Source organism: Triticum aestivum, chromosome 5A, assembly GCF_018294505.1.
Source record: "Triticum aestivum cultivar Chinese Spring chromosome 5A, IWGSC CS RefSeq v2.1, whole genome shotgun sequence".
NCBI lineage: Eukaryota > Viridiplantae > Streptophyta > Magnoliopsida > Poales > Poaceae > Triticum > Triticum aestivum.
Window position 1 is genome coordinate 87,605,997 of NC_057806.1, and position 22,518 is coordinate 87,628,514.

General features: G+C 50.7%; 1 protein-coding gene across 2 annotated transcripts in view; it reads right to left on the bottom strand.

The window, feature by feature from the left end:
- The window catches only part of LOC123102437 (endoribonuclease Dicer homolog 2a), a 40,995-nt gene extending 30,868 nt beyond the window's left edge, over positions 1-10,127 (bottom strand). For both annotated transcript variants that reach the window (XM_044523783.1, XM_044523782.1), the window contains exons 1-5: positions 9,820-10,127; positions 9,317-9,743; positions 8,600-8,687; positions 8,429-8,490; positions 8,187-8,327 (exon numbers count right to left, since the gene is read on the bottom strand). In XM_044523783.1, coding sequence (XP_044379718.1) covers positions 8,187-8,327; positions 8,429-8,490; positions 8,600-8,687; positions 9,317-9,743; positions 9,820-9,908 — 807 coding nt within the window. In that variant the 5' untranslated portion in view covers positions 9,909-10,127. The remainder of the gene's footprint in view (positions 1-8,186; positions 8,328-8,428; positions 8,491-8,599; positions 8,688-9,316; positions 9,744-9,819) is intronic.
- Between the last annotated feature and the right edge of the window lie 12,391 nt (positions 10,128-22,518).

Sequence of the window (22,518 nt, forward strand, 5' to 3'; positions counted from 1 at the left end):
AAGAGAACATCAATCTTGATCTTGCCAATGGGGGCGCAGGACAGGCCAAGTACAATGCCATGGAACACAGTCCGAGTAGGCATGAGTTGCTTCGTCTTGACGTTCAGCTTCTCCAGGGTGTCACGGTACAGGATGTTGATGCTGCTCCCGCCGTCTATCAGCACGCGGGAGAAACGGGCGGCGCGTCTGTCCGTTGCAAGGGTGGCATCCAAAACCAACGCATAAGAGCCGGGAGATGGCATCACCTCTGGGTGGTCGGCCCGGCTCCAGCTGATAGGCTTTTCTGACCAGTGCATGTGCTCGGCGGGGTTGGTAGCGACCACGTTGACTTCCTGGTGTTCTCGGCGTCTGCCGCGCCGGCCTTCGGGCTGGCTTGTAAAGACGACATAGGCGGCATGCTCGTCGGGGAACTCATCATGCACAGCTCCGACTGCTGGCCGAGCGGTCGGCAGCTGCGGAGCCGGAGGCGGCGGACCAGCAGGCGGAGGCGGCGCGAGCCCTTCGCCTTTGGAGATTCGGGTGAGCCAGTGGCACTTCCGGGTTGTGTGGTTGGACGGCTTCGCGCCGCTGTGGAACTTGCATGGGGCGTCGAGAGTTTGCTCGTAGGAGAAGGCCGGCTGCCAAGCCGGCCTGCCGCCCCTCTGCTTCTTGGGTGCGGGCCGCCCTTCGGGCTGCTCGTCTTCGACTGTGGCCACCTGCCGACTGGTGGAGAGCGGCACGGGGCCCTTGCACTTGTGGTCGTTCTAGTACGGGCGTCGGCCGGAGTCCCCAGCCGGCGTCTTGGGCACCGGGTTGAGTACCTTCCCGGACGCGTCTACCCGGAGTTCAGTCTTCATCGAGGAGTCGGCGGTGGCGTACTTGTCCGCTATGACCAGAAGCTCGTCGAGGGTAGTCGGCTCGTCGTAGAGGAGCTTGTGCTTGAGGAGGGTGCCTTCTCGGCACCCGGCAGTTAAGTATTCTATGGCTTGCACCTCGTGCACCCCTTCGCAAGAGTTACGGAGCTCGGCCCAACGCGTGAGGTAGTCGCGAGTGGATTCAGCGGGGCCTTGTACGCACAAGGAGAGTTGTCTGGGCTTGGGAGCCCGCTTGTTGATGCTGTATGGCCTGAGGCTGTTGAGCCAGGTCCACGCCGTGCCTTGCAGCATGAGGGGCACGTACTTCACGGCAACGCGCCTGTTGTCGTTTGCTATGCGAACCGCTGTGGAGTAGTCGATCAACCAATCTTCCGGCTTCACGGAGCCGTTGTACTTGGGCGTGTCTCTTGGGAGCGAGAACCCTTTGGGGAAAGGCTCGTCGCGGATGCGGGGGCCGAAGCAAGGCGGGCCGACATCATCTTCTTCTTCTAGCGCCAGGGATCGCGCTAGGCGGTCGATCCGATGGCGGGCGTCATTCTCGCCGACTCCTTCGCGGCGACCTAGTCGGCCGCTGAGAGTCGGATGCATGACAGGCGGTGGGGTGGGATATCTCTCCCCACGAGGCAGAGGCGGAGGCGGGTTGCCCCGCCGCTCCACGGCCCGGGGACGGCCTTCTGCGTCTCGCTCGATGGAGATCCGGGTTCGGCTTCGGCTGGCAGCCGGCTCTTTCTCGTGTCACGCGCGGGTTTTACCCACAGTCGGCGTCCGGGACGTCGCGTCGTGCTCTCGGCGCGAGGGAGGGCTTTCCGCGCGGGCGTCGGCTTCGTGCCGCTGTGCGGCTGCATCGATTAGTTGCTGGATGCATCTGGTCATGTGGGGGAGTTCTTCGGCCCCCAGTCCGTCTAGCTCGTCTACGGCCGCCTGGGCGGCGCGCAGGTTCTCGAGTGGAGTGGTGTAGATTGGGCGGTCGACTCCTAGCGTGTCGGCGAGGGCAGCGCCGCGCTGTCTAACAACGTCGGCTCGGCTTGGCCCGCCTGGGGGCGGCGTGCCAAAGGCGGCGCGGTCGGCTTCGTGCTGGTGGGCCTCAGTGAGGCGTCTCATGGAAGCCAACTTCCGGCCCTCCGCAAGGAGGGCGAGGCGGCGAGCCTCCAGTGCTTCAACGTCGGCATCGGCCGGGAGGGGGATGGACAAGTCGTGGACCGCCGCATGCGGGGCGTCGAGGGCGTTCTCACCAGAAGCGCCGCCGTGGCCGATGACCATCACCTCGGTGGTGGCACCGTCGCAGCCATCGGCCCGGGGAAGCGGGTCGTTGTAGATCGCGACGTCGATGGGGAAAGCGTCGAGCGAGGCCATGTCGGAGTCGACAGGCATCGGATCGGTGGAGCCAACAGACTCCAAGTCCACAGCAGGCTCACCGGAAACGTGGAGCTGGCCGAGGAGGTTGATGAGGTGGTCGGTGCCCGCGTCAGAGGCGAGCTCGTCGAATATGAGGGTCTCGTCAAGGAGATCGGCGAGGCCGCTCGCTGCGCAGACATTGGTGACGCCTTGCAGCGCGTCGTGGCAAGCGCCATCGGGCGTGCCGGGCTGGCTACGGTCGCTGGGGAGGAAGAGGGTTCCCGTCCAGAACAGGTCTCCGGACGACGGTGCACCTGGCCCCACGGTGGGCGCCAAATGTCGGGTGGTAGGTGCGACATATGCCAACGGGTGGCTTATCATTGTGGAAGCCAGTAAGACGCCGCCGGTGCCTGGAAGCGGGATGAGGCGAAGACATGCACGCCGGCGAATCTTACCCAGCTTCAGGGCTCTCCGTGGAAATAACACCCGTACTGCTGCTCTGCGGGGTCTCCGCATGATCACTAGATGAACAAGTGGCTACAAGATGCTCCTTGAGCCGTTTGGCGATAAGAAGAAGAAGAAGGGCACGGCTAGCTCTCCTCTCCTCTCTATGTGGTGTCTAAAACTAGCTCAGATCAACCCTTTGCATGGGTGCCCCGGGGGGTTTATATAGGCCCACCCCCCGGGGGTACAATGGTAATCCGGCTGGGCGTGGGCCCTAGCCATCTGTGTCTACGCTCGCCAGCTTTTGCGCCGGCTGCTGGGGCCCGCCGGCTGGTGGGTCCCACCGGCTGCCGGCTCCTTGGTCGACAGGCAGGCCCCACTGTCAAGGACCTTGTCGGTGGCTGGTTACTGTTGCCTCAAACCTGGTGATGAGGGCTTCGCCAAGGTAAGCGTGGCTACAGTGTCGCCGCCCGGCGGGCGATCGCTGTAGCCTCACCTCGTCTTGTCTCCTTAATGGGGCGTCTCCTTCGAGGGAGGAAGCAAGCTGGCTGTGGGGAGCCGGCCCTGTCTTGGGCCGACTGGGGGAGGCCTGGCCGCCTTCGGGTGTCTCTCTGCCTGAAGGGGCCCACCGCCCGTGGGCCGCGCTGACAGCCCGTCATGGGTGGCATCAGGGTCAACATGGCAACAATGCCGCGCCGGACGGGTCATGGCCACCCCGTACGGCGCACTGTGCTTGGCGTGCTCCGGGATTTGGGGGTGGCAGGCTTTACTGTAGCCACGCCCCGCCACATCGCCGTTATGTGGATGCAGACTTCAAGAGTACGATCTTGACCGTTTTGTGGGAGCCGACTTCTTGGAGTCGGCCTTCTCGCGGCCGGCTCCAAGGAGCCGGCCCTCCCGCGGCTTTCTTCATGAGGGCTAAAGTCGGGCCGCCTTCCGATAGTCGGCCTGGGAGACAGCCGGCAAGGGGAAGGCGGCCCCACATCTTGGTCCCGCGGCATTAGGGCTATGCGGCACTTTCTCCAGTGGGTAAGCTGAGACGACCTTGATGGGGTGGCCCTGAAAGTAATGCCGCAGCTTCCTAGAGGCAACCAGGAAGGCAAGAAGTTTCTGCTGCATAGGATAGCATGCTCATGCATCCCTCAGCACCGTGCTCACAAAGTACACGGGGTGCTCGACGAGGCATGTGGCTTCAGCAGGGGCTTGCTCTTGAAGGGGCGCGCGAGGCTTGGGGCGCTGGCTTGAGACACGAAGGGCTTGCGAGGCTCTGGTGGCTCGCGAGGCTTGGAAGGTCCAGGGAGCTTGGAGGGCTCGCGAGTCTCGGGAAGCCTTTCCTTGATGCCGACACGTTCCTCCCGCGGCGCTACGAGCGCAACGTTGGCCGTCTGCGGGGTGGCCGCCAGGTATAGGACCAAGGGCTCATGAAAACGCGGCGCCACTCGTCGGACTCGTGAGGTACCTCTTGAGGTCTTCGAAAGCCGCGTCCACTTTAAGGGTCCACTTGAAGGAGCATGTCCTCTTCATTAGCTTGAAGAAGGGCAAGGCGTGCTCGCCTGGCTTGGAGATGAAGCGCCCCAAGGCCACTTGAAGGGGAAGCCTAGAAGCTTGCCGAAGGGGACTCCAAAGAGACACTTGTCGGGGTTGAGCTTCAGGCTAACCTCGCGCAGATTTGCGAACATTTCTTCCAGGTCCTTGATTAGCGTCTTGGCTTCGCGCGATTTGACCACGATGTCGTCGATGTAGGCCTCCACGTTCCTCCCTAGCTATGGCCCCAGCGTGATGCGCATCAGCCGCCGGAAGGTAGCGCCGACGCTCCTCAAATCGAACGTCATGCAGGTGTAGCAGAACACGCCGCACAGGGAGATGAAGGCTGTCTTTTCCGCATCTTCCGCTGCCATCTTGATTTGGTGGTAGCCCAAGAATGCGTCCCAGAAGCACAGCGGGTCATATTCAGTGGTGGAGTCCACGATCTGGTAGATGCGTGGGAGCGGGAAGGGTCCTGGGGGGTGTCTCTTCACCTGGAGTCCCTTGATGCCGGGGCTTTCTTGTGCTCAATGTCGGGGCTTGTTAAGGCTCGTGAAGTCGACGCACATGCACTCCTTTCCATCTTTCTTGGGGACGATGACTGGGTTGGCGAGCCATTCGGGATGACGCACCTCTCGAATGACCCCAGCTTCCTGCAGCTTGTGCACCTCTTGGATGATGAATGCCTGCTTCTCCAGCGCTTGGCGCCGCGCCTTCTGCTTGATGGGACGAGCGTTAGGACACCGCCAAATGGTGCTCAATTACTTCATCGGGACGCCGGTCAGATCAGACGCCTTCCAGGCGAACACATCCTTGTTCGCCCAGAGGAAAGCGACGAGCGCGTCCTCCTGCTTAGGAGGAAGATCGGCGCCGATGGTGAAGGTAGGATCTGCGCCGCTGCCGTCAACCAATTCCTTCTTTGTTTCGGCGCGGTCCTGAGAGAACAGTTGCTTCTTCCTCGCAGGAGCAACCTCCGAAGGCCCGACCCCCATCTGCGAAGCCCAGGCGCGAGGCTACTGCAGCCCTGTAGGCGCGCTTGAGGGCCCGGACCGCATCCTCCTTGCTTTCGGCGACAGTAATAACGCCTCTACTGCCGGGCATCTTGATTACGTTGTAGCCGGGGTGGCTCGCCGCCATGAACTTGGCAAGCGCGGGGTATCCCAGGATGGCGTTGAACGGAAGGCCGATGCAGGCCACGTCTAAGTCAATGAGCCCGGTGCGGTAATTATCGATGGTGCCAAAGGTGACGGCGAGGCGTACCTGCCGCAGGGGAGCGATAGAGCCGTCGGTCACCTCTGAGAAGGGCCTGGTGGGCACGAGCTGGTCATAGGGCACTTGGAGCGTCTCGAAGGTCTCAACGGAGAGGACGTTGAGGCCACCGCCGCCGTCGATGAGGGTCTTGGTATGATGAGGGCTTCGTTTTGAAGGGAATAACCGCAAATGATGATTATTCACATGAGTATGCATCACAAGAATATGAAACTCCACAATATGGTAATGACAATCTTGACATGGATGATGAGGGCTTCGTTTTGAAGGGAATAACCGCAAATTATACCAACGCCGAAGATGTGTTGATTTGCATCGCTTGGAAGAAAGTCTCTCAAGATGCAACCGTTGGGACCAACCAATCCGCCGTCACATATTGGCAACGCATCAAGGATTTCTTCGATGCGCGCAACACTAGCGGCCACTATCGCTCAAGTGACTCCCTTCGTCAACGTTGGGGCACCATCAATGCCGAATGTCAAAAGTGAGCGGGTTGCTTGCAAATGTTAATCGCATGAACCCAAGTGGTTGCGGTGAAAGTGACCCGGTAATAATCATTTGCTATTCATGTGTGTTTTCTCCACTTTCCGCAAATATTGAAATGTTCACTAATTTGATGATGACATCTTGATTGTTTTCTTGTAGAAAATGATTGCGCAAGGATTATTTCAAGAGAGGAACAACAAAGGAGAGAAGAGGAAGAAGAATGGAAGAGCTCAAGGATGAGGAGAAGTGGAAAACTAGAGAAGTTTTCGATGCTTCGAAGAAGAAAAGTGTGGTGGTGGAGGATGAGAAGTGGAAAACTAGAGAAGTTTTCGATGCTTCGAAGAAGGAAAGTGTGGTGGTGGAGGATGAAGAAGATGACTCGGGTGAGGAGAGAAGGAGCCCCATTCCTCACTCAGCGACTAAATCCTATAGGCCCGATGGAACTAAGAAAGTGAAGGAATCCAAGGCCGGAGACAATGATCTCAAGGATGGATTTGATGCCATTGTCATGGCAAGGAAAGGGTATGCGGAAGAAAAAAATTGTTGAAGCTCAAAGAAATTGATGAGAGCAGTGAAGCCGAGCGATGGAGGGCGACAGCCGAGGAGAAGAGGGCGACGGCCGAAGAGAGATTGGCAGCGGCCGAGGAGAGAAAGGTTGTGCTTGAGGAGAGAAAGGCGACGGCCGAGGAGATGAAGATAGTCGAGGAGAAGGCACTCAAGTTTATGTTCATGGACACATCTACTCTTGATGCCAAGGTAAAGGCGTATGTCGAACTTTGTCGCGATGAAATGCTCATGAAGAAGCAAATGCTCATTAGAAGCATGATGGGATGAGGAATGGGAGGTGCCATGGGAGGAGGAATGGTAGGGTACATGAACATGATGGGTGGTGCCATGAATGGTGCATTTGGTGGAAACATGGATGGTGGCTTCGGAGTAATGGGAGGTGGAATGGGAAGTGGCTTCGGCGGCAACATGACCGGCATGGGAGGTGGCTTCGGCGGCAACATGATGAGTGGCATGGGAGGTGGCTTCGGCGGCAACATGATGAGTGGCATGGGAGGTGGCTTCGGTGGCAACATGGGCGGCATGGGAGATGGCAATGAAGGTGCTTCCGATGGAGTTCGCGGCAATGAGACTTCAACGCAAGAAAACGTCGAGAAAGAAGCCATTGATGATGGTCATACCACCGTCGACAATGGCACTAGTGACAACGGAGAGAACGCAAATTGAGTGATGTCCATGTGCATTTTCATTTATTGGACCAACAACTTCGTTTGAGACAATTGACTTTTGCTTGTAGGATTTAAAACTATGGTCAATGATGCACTTATGTTGCTATAATTACGAAATTTTGATGTGCAAATGCGGCCGGCGGCAGCTGAACAGCGGCCGCGCGGCCGGTGGCCAATTTTACATCTCTAGTTTGCATCTTCTATTGGAGTTACTCTTTTACATCTCCGTTTTGCATCTTCTGTTGGAGTTGGCACTTTTTTGGAGATGCAAAAAGCACTTTTGGGAGATGTAAATTTTTACGTCTCCAAATTTGCATTTTCTATTGGAGATGCTCTTACTAGAAACAATTTGCTAAAAGGGGGGTGTACTGGAAGTCCGAAATGTAGGTTCTGTAATGCTAATGTGACAGTTGACCATCTGTTCATACACTGCTCGGTGGCAAGATATGTCTTGGGGGTGGTGGACAGTGGCTTTGTTTAAAAACGGACTTCCTCCTGTGCAAGGATCTGTAGCTATATTATTGGGGTTCCTGGTAAGGTTAGGAGTGTGGTTGCAGTAGGGTTAGCTGCAATTTTGGGGGCTATATGGAAAACTAGGAATAAGGCATCCTTTGAGAACGTTTTCTCTTATGATCCAACCACTGTAATATTGGTCTGGCTTACAAGACGAGAACTATGAGGAATGCAAGCCAAAGGTGCAAGAACGCTACTGCAGGTGGCAGCTAAAGCTTTTAGTAGAAATAAAGGTTGGGCGCCGGCGGTCGTGAGGCCAGCTGGGTGAACACAAGGAGGTTGCTGAACTGTGGCGGTTTTTTATGCTTTTACGTAGATGTTTTGTAATGATGCCTTGAGAAACTTTGTGGTAGAATTTTGCCTGGTGGTTTCCTGTTATATTTTCAGCATGTGGATTGTGTTAAAAGTTTGGAACCATCCTGAAGGAACGGTCCACCCTGACTTCCGCATTATCAATTTCATTGAGAAATGGAATTGGGCGGCGGAAACCCCTTAATTCAAAGAAAGAAAGGGACAAACAGCATACCTTTTCTTGCAACTTGTCCAAACAACTCTTAATATGGTTATGTGAGTTGGATGGGATGATATAATCATCGTACTGCACAATCCTCGTAGTGGCAAATGGTATGTATTCCGATAAAGCCGATTCATTGTCAACCGTGTACACCTTCAACAGAAAATACACAAAAGTATTCCTCATGCGTGAAAAAATTAGGAATGATGATTATCATAGGTAAAGGGTACATGTGAATCTATACATGGCCTGACCTTTGAATTCAATAGATTCTCCAGTTCGACGATTCGTTTCGAATAGCTCTCTTGCAGCAGATCTATGCAAGGAATAGTGTGACAGATTTGGTCGAACTGAGAGGATGTTTGTTCAAAAAATAATATTTGAGGATGTAAAACACATATACAAGTTCACAGCTTCGTCCTTACTTTTTGAATCTGTGGGCGAAGCAGTCATCCCAAATATCCTCGGCAGAGGGCCCCGTGGTCTAGAATTCATTACAGGGTGGTAGAATTCCTACAATGAAAGTAAACTGAAGGATTTTACTAAATTGGTTAGTGGACCAAGACTTCAACTGGAACAGTAAATGTGGCCAATATAAAAGGACAGACCCAGTGCATAGAAGCTCCCACACAAGGTGGGGTCTGGGGAGGGATTATAGGAACCTAGTCTTACCCCTGCAAAGTGCAATGCAGAGAGGCTGGTTCGAACCCAGGACCTCTTGGCACAAGTGGGAAGGACTTCACCACTGCGCCAGGCCTGCCCTCAAATGTGGCCAATATACAGGTGGTAAAATGAGCAGTATAAAATCGTTTCAAACTGACTATTACATACTCAGTATAAAATCGTAGGGTGTTTTTAACTGTCCAAAATCGTGATTTGACATACAATTAATCTAATGTGAGTTATGGTTACAGAAAACTGACATTGTTGGATTCGTACTCAGTAGAGCTTTCTTATGATTGTGATTTTGCAACCAGTAACAGAGTATTGTATGAAAAGTCCCGGTCGTTTAGATTTGGACAGTAAAATACTGCTCTGTATATTTAGAAACGGACGGAGTGTGTTGGTGGGTGCGACAGAAAAGAGAAAGCTTCTAAATTAACAAAACGAGAAGGGAACAAAGCGGTTGTAACTATTGGGACCTTGAGAATGCACGCATACGGGGAGTTGCCCTTGGCGCGGTGGCACTCGTCGAAGATGAGCAGGGCGATGTCCTGGAGGCTGAAGAAGCTGTGGCGGAGGTTGTCCAGGAGGATCTGCGGCGTCATGACAAGCACCTCGGCGTCGTCCACCACGCGGCGCCAGATTGCGGCGTTCCAGAAGTCGACGCCCATGTCGCCGGTGAACTTGGACACGCGGAGGTCGGTATGCGCCTCGATAACCCGTGCCTGCTGCTCCACGAGCACGCGGGTGGGGACGAGGAAGACGGCGTAGTCCCGCGCCGGCTTCCGCACGCGGTGCGCGTAGGCGCGCAGCAGCAGCCCCGCGATGAGCGTCTTCCCGGCCCCCGTGTCCAGGAAAGCCACCGTGTTCCCGCTCATGGCCCGCTCCAGCGCCTCCAGCTGGTACCTGCACGCACGCACGCACGCACATTCAGTGGCGTTTCCTGTCGCAGTTCATACCCGCGCGGTGGACCAACACTCACCATCTCGCTACAATCTCCGGATCCTCCTTATGTGCTTCCTCTGTCGCGGCGGCGTCGGCGGCGACGGCGGCGGTGGCGGCGTCACCCATGGTGATGACTGGTGAGATTCTGGGGTGGCGCGAGAACGAAATCGGGGGCAAGGCGGCGGCGGCGCTTGGCTGCGGCGGAGGCGCAGGGGTGAATCTGTGTCGTGCGCCCGTGGGGTTTGATTTGGCGAGGCGGCTTAGGGGCGAAGGTTTTGCTGCTTGGCCGCTTCGGGTGCTCTTTTTGACTCGAAAGGGGGAGGGGGGAGGAACGGAGGAGACCTGCTCGGGACCATTGCCGTTCGGCGTCAGACGAAGCGGCAGGGGAGGGAATCTCGCTTTCACGGGTGGGAATAGTGGCGTCGTCCTTCGCCGGTCACGGTGGGGCTGTTTTTCATCTTTTCTGATTCCATTTGTTCCTCCGTATTTTTCACTTTCCTTGGCATTTTCCTTTTCTTGGAAATTGTGCATTCCCCATGGGTAATAGCCAATAGTTATTTTTTTAAGAATATTCCTACTTTATTGTAGAGTTAAATAGTACCCCCTCCGTTTATTATTTCTAGATACGTGTCTGTTTAGACTACCCACAGTGGGAGTAATATAGGTGGTAACATCACACTTATCTAGGCAAAATAGATGATGTGGCATGTAATTAATGGAAAAAAAAGAGGCATGTGGTAACATAGCTAGTTACTGTAACAACACACACATCAAAAAAAGATGAGTCTACAACATAATAAATGAAGTGATGCATGACACAACACATATGTTACTACCCACTATGGAGTTAGTAACATAGACTAGTAACATATGCATGTTACTACTGTAAGTTACTCCCCACTATGATTAGTCTTATACATTTTGATGACAAGTATTTTCGGACGGAGGGAGTAATCACGAGTGTTAACTTGTCCATAGTTGGTAACCAAACTTTAAAAACTAGAGGGTACTCCATTAAGGGTACTTCGTTAGCTTCTTCCGCCTTCTCGTAGATTGCATTGTATTTCAACCGTTTCGCCCCCTTACTTCCTTTCCTTATTGCTTCTACCGGGTTCCATGACGGTGTAACAGATCACTGAGTCTGAGGTGAGGCGCCTAGCAGAGGAGCTCCAAGCCAAGGACGTAGAGTTTCGTGAGCTCGGGGAGGAGAAGAGTGACATGCTCCTCCGTTATGAGCGGGAGTTCACGAAGTTTCAAAAGCGACAGGAATCCACCACAAAGATGCTTGAGGTGTCGGCGCGTTGTCGCAGAAAGCAACGGATATGCTAGGCGGTCAGGTTGCCGTGATGGCGAGCCGGCTGGAGCGCGAGCGGGCCGATCGTGACGATGTCCAGGATCATCTCAACTGCTTGTTGGACCATACTGGCACGCACATGTTACGACTACGAGATGCCTACCGACATGCCAACGCGATCATGCCGGCCATCGGGCTAAACACGATTCGATCACCTGTCGACTTCAACGAGCTGTGGCTTTCTGACCTGGTCTTTTTATTCACCTATATCTCCGAGGAGCTGAACCGTCTTCACGCGGTGGTGGGGCGGCGCTGGACAAGGAGGAGGTGAGGGCGGTCGTCATCGTTGTCAGGTGAATCCTCTCCGGGGCTTCGTCACAGGAATCCATTTGTGCCATTGGACACGGTCTTTGACGAGTTGGTTCTGCCGGCGGTGGCACCCTGCATCGCAACCGTCGTGCGCCGGAGAAGCCGAGGGACTTTGGTGCTATTTAGACGTCCTTCTGGAGCAACTGTCGCCTCCATCCCTTCATTCTACGTCTTCGGTTCCCTTGTCTGGTAAAAATAATACACCACAGGTCGCGTGTAGCATGGGATGGGAGGCACGTACACGTAGGGGACCCACCTAAGACCGTATTCATGGATATGAGTACATTTCAGCTCCGGGTCACGATGTAAACCAAAGATATCACTGGTACAATGAGCTGCTATACAAACGGTTTTTAACCCCTTTTCCGCGATGGAGTTTTAAACCGTCATCGGGACAGTGTGGGCGATATGGGGGTCCTTCCCACATGACCCAGAAACCGTCGAGATAGGGAGTAGCGACGCATACGTTTTGCATAGCTAAGCGTATGCATTGCGAGCATGTATCCCAAACACGAGTCTTCAGACAACTATTTATGATATCTCGCATATCCCAAACGCTCCATCCTTGCTACCCGTTTGTGCTTGCATTACCATTGCAATCGATCTTTCGTGGTAATACGTTTACGATGCGCACCACATCACAAACAATTCATCATTATAGAACATGTATGGTAAGCATACAATCACACACATTTACTTTTTTTCGACTGTATGCAATTCGATGTAAGAGTGCATATAGTTATCCCTATAAAACTGTATGCGAAGTTTGAATATATACCACACGATTCATCCGCCGTACCCATGTTGGATGAGGATCTATTGCACACGTTCTTCTATGAGGAAACATTTATGATGTGCACGACATCATAAACAGTCCATAATTGCAAAGCGTGTGTGATAAGGTGACTTTCGCAAACATTTAATAATAAGGAACTATGTGCGTTGTTGTTGTTAATCTCACATGTCTTTTCCTTGGCTGATCGTATGTGCAGTAGAGATTCATCGCACACATAGTGGGTCTGAGAAACGTGTCTGTTCTCCATGTTTATCGCAAATGTTTTGCTTTCGCAAACCGTGTGCAGTGTACTGGCCTGCAGAACCTAATTTATCGCTAATTTAATCCCTGCATTTAAAAATCACAAATTTTGATTTGAAAATAGGCAATCACTTATTTCATATCGAACCATCTTTATTATAAATATAGGTTCAAACACAAACGCATAATTTGATGCACAAGTACATATACTGAAGAACTACATAAGCACCAACTAAACAATGATGAACCACAGTTGTACTAAAGACTGTAAAGAGCGAGGCGAAAGACATTCCGATTGCTGGAGAAGGTGAAGTGAAATGCTCATATTATGCCCTCCTCATGCGTAATGCGCGCACGACTCTAGGCAAACCCTTGTGATGGTTGTCCGCCCATCCTTCACTGTCTTTATTAGGACTTCTCGATGCTCATTGTAGTCTCAATGAAATACTTTAACCTTCATTGCGTGTCCACCAATCATGTACTTTGTGAGGTAATCTTGAGTAAACTGCTTTGGGAACCACTGCAAATGAAAAAAAGATTCAGACATTGTTATCTAACAACTCATTATGGACAGTAAAAAGAGAAGGCTACAGAGTTTGTACTTACCATCCTACAGCTCATTGTTGTATTGGATAGAGTGTAAACAAATAATTTGATTGCCACCGTTCATATCTTTTTGCTAATAATCCTTATCAGTTTCCTTACTTGATGTTGGTTCATGAATATCTCATTGCCCCATACGCTGAAAGGGTTGATGCGTGGATCTTTGCCAAGGACATATGTACCTACAAGCAAAAGTCAATATTAGAAACTAAAAAGTGTCCAGGCCTAGATCTATATGTACTACATTAAAGAATGACGGGGGGGGGGGGGTACAAGCCGAGCGGTGGAACTAACCTCGTCTGAAAATGCTGGCCACTCCCATTGTTGTCCTGCATAAGTAGTGTAAAGGCATGATAAGCACAACAACCTTAACATTAAACAAATATAGCCAAGGTAGACAACATCATCTCCAAATGATAGCTTGAATGTGTTGGTTTCAGCATGCTATTAATGCGGATATAAAATGGAAGGGAATGTACCTACAACAGGCTTAACAGCCACCAAATATTGCAATTCAAACGGGTATTGTTGAAAATGAATATAATGTACCTCATGCTTAAACATCACAATAGATAAATGTGTAAAACTGAAATAAAGAGCATGTGTTAACTACACCAGGCATAACGGGAACCAAATATAGCCGTTCAAACTGGTATTGATGAAATCGAGCTGCACAGTTTCGACTTGCACATAATGAACATCACATTGTGAATGACTGAATAAACAAGGCATAAATGATTGGTGTAACAACCAAATATAGTCATTGAAAACTGGACAGAGGCTCACTATAACCAATCAAACAAGCAAATATAGATAAACGGTGCATATGCTTGAAAACTGGACAAATACTCACTACAACCAACCTAACAAGCAAATAGAGATAACACAAGGCATCTGCTTGAAAACTGGACAAATGCTCACTACAACCAACCTAACAACCAAATACAGATAAACAAGGCATCTGCTTGATAACTGGACAAATGCTCACTACAACCAACCTAACAACCAAATATAGATAAATAAGGCATCTACTCACTATAAACAACCAAATATAGCCATTCATGAAACTGAAGTGGATAATTCATACTTAAACATCACATAGCCCTATTGAACATTACATTTCTGCATAACCGAAATAATTAAACACGACATAGTTAAAACACCGCATGGCAAAAGCTACTACAACAAAGGGTACATGTTGGCTAGATAGAAAAAAGTAAGATTTGTTAATAGGATGTTGCCTCACTTGTCGTGGACGGTATCCTTCCAGTTGGAAGAGCAAAGACCCATGGTGCGCTCTCTGATACGTCCATTTTGCATCATGTTTTCTTACTGTTATTTATGATATTTTTATTCATAATAATGCTTTTTGGAGTAATTCTAACGCCTTTTCTCTCATAATATGCAAGGTATACACAAAGAGGGGGAATTCCGGCAGCCGGAAATCTGGACCTGGAAAAGCTACGTCATGTCACCTATTCTGCACAACTCCAAACAAGCTGAAACTTCACGGAGATTTTGTATCAAATATATGAGGAATATTGGAGCAAATAACTACCAGAGGGGGCCCACCAGGTGGGCACAACCCACCTGGGCGCGCCTTGGTGGGTTGTGCTCACCCAGGCCCACCTCCGGTGCCCATCTTCTAGTATATACGTCAATTTTGACCTACAAAAAATAAGGAGAGGACTTTCGGGACAGAGCATCGCCGTCTCAAGGCGGAACTTGGGCAGGAGCACTTTTGCCCTTCGGCAGAGCGATTCTGCCGGGGGAACTTTCCTCCCGGAGGGGGAAATCATCGTCCTCATCATCACCAACAACTCTCCCATCTTGGGGAGGGCTATCTTCATCAACATCTTCAATAGCACCATCTCATCTCAAAGCCTAGTTCATCTCTTGTGTTCAACCTTGTTACTGGAACTATAGATTGGTGCTTGTGGGTGACTAGTAGTGTTGATTACATCTTGTAGTTGATTACTATATGGTATATTTGGTGAAAGATTATATGTCCAGATCCAATATGCTATTTAATACCCCTCTAATATTGAGCATGATTATCATTTGTGAGTAGTTACTTCTGTTCTTGAGGTCACGGGAGAAATCATGTTGCAAGTAATCATGTGAACTTGATATGTGTTCGATATTTTGATGGTATGTATGTTGTGATTCCCTTAGTGGTGTCATGTGAATGTCGACTACATGACACTTCACCATATTTAGGACTAAGGGAATGCATTGTGGAGTAGCAATTAGATGATGGGTTGCGAGAGTGACAGAAGCTTAAACCCCAGTTTATGCACTATTCCGTAAGGGACCGATTGGACCCAAAAGTTTAATGTTATGTTTAGAATTTATTCTTAATACTTTTCTCGTAGTTGCGGATGCTTGCGGGAGGGTTAATCATAAGTAGGAGGGTTGTTCAAGTAAGAACATCACCTAAGCACCGGTCCACCCACATATCAAATTATCAAAGTAGCGAACACAAATCAAACCAACATGGTGAAGTGACTAGATGAAATTCCCGTGTACCCTCAGGAACGCTTTGCTTATCATAAGAGACCGTTTGGCATGTCATTTACCTCAAAAGGATTGGGCTACCTTGCTGCACTTTTGCTACTACTATCATTACTTTCTCGTTACAAATTATCTTGCTATCAAACTACTCTGCTACTTACAGTTTTAGCACTTGCAGACATTACCTTGCTGAAAACCACTTGTCACTTCCTTTTGCTCCTTGGTTCGACACTTTTACTTATCGAAAAGAGCTACAATTGATCCCCTATACTTGTGGGTCATCACCCTCTGATGTTGCAGATGGGTTGTTTCACCTTGGAAGACCCTTTGTGGGTGCCCTCCTCGTGGTCGTGGTCGATGAGATCTGGCTTGGCAATTGAGGATCCCAAGCCGCCGCCGTAGAATGTGTCTTTCAGAAATGACAAAATAGGATCGATGGAGTACAAGGATCGCAAATCCTTGACCATGTGGCGAAGGAGATCAGTGGCAGGGCCTTCGAAGAAATCGACGGCGGTTGAACCAGAGGGTTTGGGGATGGATCACTTAACCTGTGACATGGCCCGCATGAAGCCATCGTTGTTGACAAGCTTGATGTCGTAGTCAGCTTTCCCGAGATACAGTAATACGCTAGCCCGCTGACGTGAAGCCTTCGACATGGCAACGTAGTCAACATCCTCATCGGCTTCTGCAAAGAAGTGTTGCTTCGGAATCGACAGGTCGGGACGAACGGCCCAACGTCTGTCGGAGAAGCCATGATAAACCTCTTTTTGGCCGAACGCTCGTCAGACTCCCCGGGATACATGGTCGGGCTTAGGCTGCGACTCTCTAGAGTAGGGGATGTGGATCTGGCGGGGAGGGACATGATACGTCCATTTTGCATCATGTTTTATTACTGTTATTTATAATGTTTTTATCCATAATAATGCTTTTTGGAGTAATTCTAATGCCTTTTTCTCTCATATTATGCAAGGTATACACAAAGAGGGAGAATTTCGGCAGCTAGAAATCTGGACCTGGAAAAACTACGTCAGGCCACCTATTCTGCACAACTCCAAATGAGCTGAAACTTCACGGAGAATTTTTATGGAATATATGAGGAATATTGGAGCCAATAGGTACCATAGGGGGCCCACCAGGTGGGCACAACCCACCTGGGCGCACCAGGGAGCCCAGGCGCGCCCTGGTGGGTTGTGCTCACCCATGCCCACCTTCGGTGCCTGTCGGTATCAAAACCGGCGGATCTCGGGTAGGGGGTCCCGAACTGTGCGTCTAAGGTGGATGGTAACAGGAGGCAGGGAACATGATGTTTTACCCAGGTTCGGGCCCTCTTGATGGAGGTAAAACCCTACGTCCTTCTTGATTTATTCTTGATGATATGAGTATTACAAGAGTTGATCTACCACGAGATCGAAGAGGCTAAACCCTAGAAGCTAGCCTATGGTATGATTGTATGTTCTTCTACGGACTAAAACCCTCCGGTTTATATAGACACCGGAGGGGGCTAGGGTTACACAAGGTCGGTTACAAAGGAGGAGATACACATATCCGTATTGCCTAGCTTGCCTTCCACGCCAAGTAGAGTCCCATCCGGATAGGAGACGAAGTCTTCAATCTTGTATCTTCATAGTCTAACAGTCCGGCCAAAGGATATAGTCCGACTATCCGGAGACCCCCTAATCCAGGACTCCCTCAGTAGCCCCTGAACCAGGCTTCAATGACAATGAGTCCGGCGCGCAGTATTGTCTTCGGCATTGCAAGGCGGGTTCCTCCTCCGAATACACCATGGAAGAATTTGAATACAAGGATAGTGTCCGACTCTGCAAAATAAGTTCCACATACCACCGTAGAGAGAATAATATTTCCACAAATCTTATTTGCTGACTTGTTTCGGCAACACGACATTATGCCATGGCCCGGTAATTATTCGAACCGTTTCTTTTAACTAGCCCCGCACATAACGCGAGGCGGTTTTTTGACACGTCTTGTCAAAGCAGAGATCGTGTCCCCTTACCACGGGATTCTCATCAATACGGGTGTGGGTAACCCAACCGCGCCATCAATTACGGCGCTTGGGGGATAAGCGAGTTTTACCAGGCTAGTGGGGGCGCATAGTTTCGGCTGCCCTTATAAAGGGACAAGGTTTAACCTTTTTCTACCCACGCCTTCTTCCTCCTTGCTCATCCATTCTTGCGCACTCGAGCTCCAACACCCAAGTCCACATCATTTCCCTCAACCTTCTCCAAACATGTCCGGAGCGGGAGGCAAATGGATGGCTTCCTCCGTTACGGAGGGACATATCAAGAAGCTGCGCTAAGCCGGATACTTAGCCGCGAATATCGCGCATCGGCTGCCCGCTGCGGGGCAGATCGTCCCTACCCCGGAACCTCACGAGAGGGTAGTTTTCCTCCACCACTTCCTCCGCGGACTAGGGTTTCCCCTCCATCCATTCGTCCGTGGTCTCATGTTTTATTACGGGCTGGACTTTCATGATCTGGCCCCGAACTTCGTCCTCAACATTTCGGCGTTCATCGTCGTGTGTGAGGCTTTCCTCTACATCCGGCCCCACTTCGGCCTGTGGTTAAAGTGGTTCAATATCAAGCCGAAGGTGGTGGGAGGCCAACAAGCGGAATGCGGCGGAGCCATGGTGGGCAAGATGCCCAATGTTATATGGCTTGAAGGCTCCTTTGTGGAGACCATAAAGGGGTGGCAATCGGCGTGGTTCTACATCACCGAGCCACGCAACGCCAAATGGGCGGCGGCCCCGAGTTTTGATCCGGATTCCCTACACGGCTCACTTCCTGGAAAGAGAAGGGCTTGTCGTGGGGTTCATCGGTGGAGCTAGATGGACTCCAGAAATGTATCCGGAGTATGGCAAGCAAGAAGCTCAAGCTTGTCAACATAGTCCAGGTCATGCTCATCCGCCGGATCCTCCCGTGTCAACAACGGGATTTTAACTTGTGGGAGTTCGACCCGGCCCAGCACCAGACTCTGAGCGAGCTCTTCGATACGACGCACCAGGACGTCTAGAAGGTGCTGTCCAAGGGCGCCGAGGTCCCTCCTCTCGCCGAGGACTACGGGCTAAGCGCAAAGCGCCTAGCGCGTTCGGTGAGTTCTATACATCCAGTAGGATATTTATTTCCCCTAGCTTAATCATGTGCGGGGTCTGATCTCCATGCCTTTGACAGGACTGGGTGGAGATGTCGGGGCAGATTAACTGTCCGACCTCTCTGCCCGAAGACACTACGGGCACTCTCCTGACGGAGATGCTGACCCCGGCTCCTTACAAGGTGCCGGAGAAGACCAAGAAGGCCAAGGGAACCCGAAAGAGTTCCCGACGCCAGGTGCTATCGGACTCATCGTCCGATAACTCTGCGACACACTCCTCCCCCGAAGACGAGGAGGAAGAAGAAGATGCTCCCCCTTCAGTTGGGGGAGACAAGAAAAGGAAGGCTGCCCCAACTGGGGGGGAGAAGGGTCCAAGAAGGGAAGGACTCTCCTTCCGGACAGTTCCACCACCGCCGCTGAAGGCGAAGACAAGTGGCTGCCCAGGGCCAAGCCCCTGGGGAGGTTGTAAGTATTCGGATACCTGAATAACTCATAGCATTCCTTTGTCGCACTGCTTCTCCTAACGCCGAATTATGACTATGCAGACCGCCACGAGCCCGTATCGACGTATCGTCGGACGGCTCCCTGGGCTCGTCGGATATGGATAGAGATCCACTTCCGACCGCCACCTCCCCTTGCCCTACAGACAACGTCGAGGTATTGTCTCAAGAGGCACCGGGTCGGGGGGAGACAATCCCGGAGGCGCTTCAAGGCGACCTTCCAGACTCTGGGAGCAGAGGGGACAAGGCCCCCGAGGGCTCCGAGTTCGGCCCTCAGCCGAACACCGCGCCGGAACCTCTAGCGGTTCCAGATTCGGGCAGGCGGCCTCCTTCCAAGAGGGGCAAGAAGCCTGTGCTGGTGACCTCTGTCCATCCAGAGGCACCAGACAATCTACTGGGAGCGCTTCACAGCGCTTCCATCGACGAGGAGCACCGCACTATTATGAGTGCGGTGGTCCAGAAGGTTCAGTCCGCCAAGAGCAGACTGACTGAAGCCTGTGCCAGCCTTCTAACAGGCTTTGAGGTAAGTGTTTGAAGTATGGGAAAAATATTACCGCATAGATAGTAGCCCCTGATGCTCTGTTCGGTGTTCAAAAAGAAAAGCCGAATAGAGGATCAAACAATATCGCAGGAGTCTAACACAAGTATGTCTATATGCGTATGCAGGCTTCGCTGTTGGCCGCTGCCGCACGGACTGTGGAGGTTGCTGCATTGAAGCAGGACCTCGAGGGTCCAAGAAAGAGCTCGGCCTTGCCAAGGGGCAGCTCGAGGAGAACAAGGGTAAGTAATACCCTGTCTATGTATATATAAAAGAAAACACGATTGCAAAATGATAGGATCATCGTGAATTTGCCAGGGGCCACGACTAAGGTGGCGACCCTGAAGCAAGCGCTATCCGAGGCCGAAAACAAAGCGGCCAAGGAGCGCACCGAGCGGGAAAGGCAAGAGGCACGGGTGGGCGAGGTGCAGCAAGAGCTCCAAGCTCTCGTGTCGAAGCAGGAGGCATTGGAGCGTGACTCGAAGACGCGAGGGTCCGAGCTTGCCGCCTGATACGTCTCCAATGTATCTATAATTTTTGATTGCTCCATGCTATATTATCTACTGTTTTGGACTATATTGGGCTTTATTTTCCACTTTTATATTATTTTTGGGACTAACCTATTAACCGGAGGCCCAACCCAGAATTGCTGTTTTTTTGCCTATTTCAGTGTTTCGGATAAACGGAATATCAAACAGAATAAAATCTTCGGAAACGTGATTTTCTCACCGAACGTGATCCAGGAGACTTGGACCCTACTGCAAGGGATCAAAGAGGTGGTCACGAGGGTCGGGGACGCGCCCCCTAGGGCGCGCCCCCTGCCTCGTGGGCCCCTCGGTGCTCCACCGACGTACTCCTTCCTCCTATATATACACACGTACCCCCAAACAATCAGAACAGGAGCCAGAAACCTAATTCCACCGCCGCAACTTTTTGTATCCACGAGATCCCATCTTGGGGCCTGTTCCGGAGCTCCACCGGAAGAGGGCCGTCATCACGGAGGGCTTCTACATCATCCTAGCCCCTCCGATGAAGTGTGAGTAGTTTACCTCAGACCTCCGGGTCCATAGTTAGTAGCTAGATGGCTTCTTCTCTCTCTTTGAATCTCAATACAAAGTTCTCCCCCTTTCTTGTGGAGATCTATTCGATGTAATCTTCTTTTTGCGGTGTGTTTGTTGAGACCGATGAATTGTGGGTTTATGATCAAGTCTATCTATGAATAATATTTGAATCTTCTCTGAATTCTTTTATGCATGATTGGTTATCTTTGCAAGTCTCTTCGAATTATCCGTTTGGTTTGGCCAACTAGATTGGTAGTTCTTGCCATGGGAGAAGTGCTTAGCTTTGGGTTCGATCTTGCGGTGTCCTTACCCAGTGACAGAAGGGGCAGCAAGGCACGTATTGTATCGTTGCCATCGAGGATAACAAGATGGGGTTTATTTCATATTGCATGAATTTATCTCTCTACATCATGTCATCTTGCTTAAGGCGTTACTCTGTTTTTAACTTAATACTCTAGATGCATGCTGGATAGTGGTCGATGAGTGGAGTAATAGTAGTAGATGCAGAATCATTTCGAACTACTTGTCACGGACATGATGCCTATATACATGATCATGCCTAGATATTCTCATAATTGTGCACAATTCTATCAATTGCTCAACAGTAATTTGTTCACCCACCGTAGAATACTTATGCTCTTGAGAGAAGCCACTAGTGAAACCTATGGCCCCCGGGTCTATTCTCATCATATCAATCTCCATCACTTTTATATTATTTTGCTATTTACTTTGCCTTTACTTTTTACTTTGCATCTTTATATAAAAAATACCAAAAATATTCTATCTATCAGATCTCACTCTCGTAAGTGACCGTGAAGGGCTTGACAACCCCTAATCACGTTGGTTGCGAGTAGCTATCGCTTTGTGCAGGTACGAGGGACTTGAGCGTGGGCTCCTACTGGATTGATACCTTGGTTCTCAAAAACTAAGGGAAATACTTACCCTACTCTGCTGCATCATCCCTTCCTCTTTGGGGAAAACCAATGCAAGCTCAAGACGTAGCAAGAAGGATTTCTGGCGCCGTTGCCGGGGAGTCTACGCAAAAAGTCAATATACCAACTACCCATCACAATCCCTATCTCTCGCATTACATTATTTGCCATTTGCCTCTCGTTTTCCTCTCCCCCCAATTCACCCTTGCCGTTTTATTTGCCCTCCCTCTCTATCCTCCCTCTCTGTTTGCCTTTTTCCGCTTGCTTTTTGTGTTGCTCGTGTACTAGTTTGTTTGCTTGTCGTCATGGCTAGTCTCATATCTTCTACGTTGTCTCCCGAGAGTGAAGTTCTAAATTTTAAACAAAGGGAGGGAGAAAATCTAAAAGATGCTTGGTATAGAATTTGCAATGCTCAAAATAGATCTACCAGGAACAATCTACCTTAGTTCTTCTTCGCAATTTTTATGTAGGTGTTAATCCTTGGTATAGATATATCCTCGATACCATTACCGGAGGGAACTTCTTGGGTAGCCATACTTTTGATTCTTATAATGCTATGATAGATTTATTTGCCTCACCACCTCTTTTGGTTAATGGAACCATGTTAACTTTGGAGCATGTTATGCAAAGACTTGAAATTATTGAAAATAAAGTTGCTACTATTGAATCAATTGAAAATCTAGATAAAAAGATCCACAATAAAATTACTCAATATGGATCTAAGGTAGGAATGACCTTGAAAAATATTAAGGAAAAGGAACCCATAGTTAATGAGGGATGAACT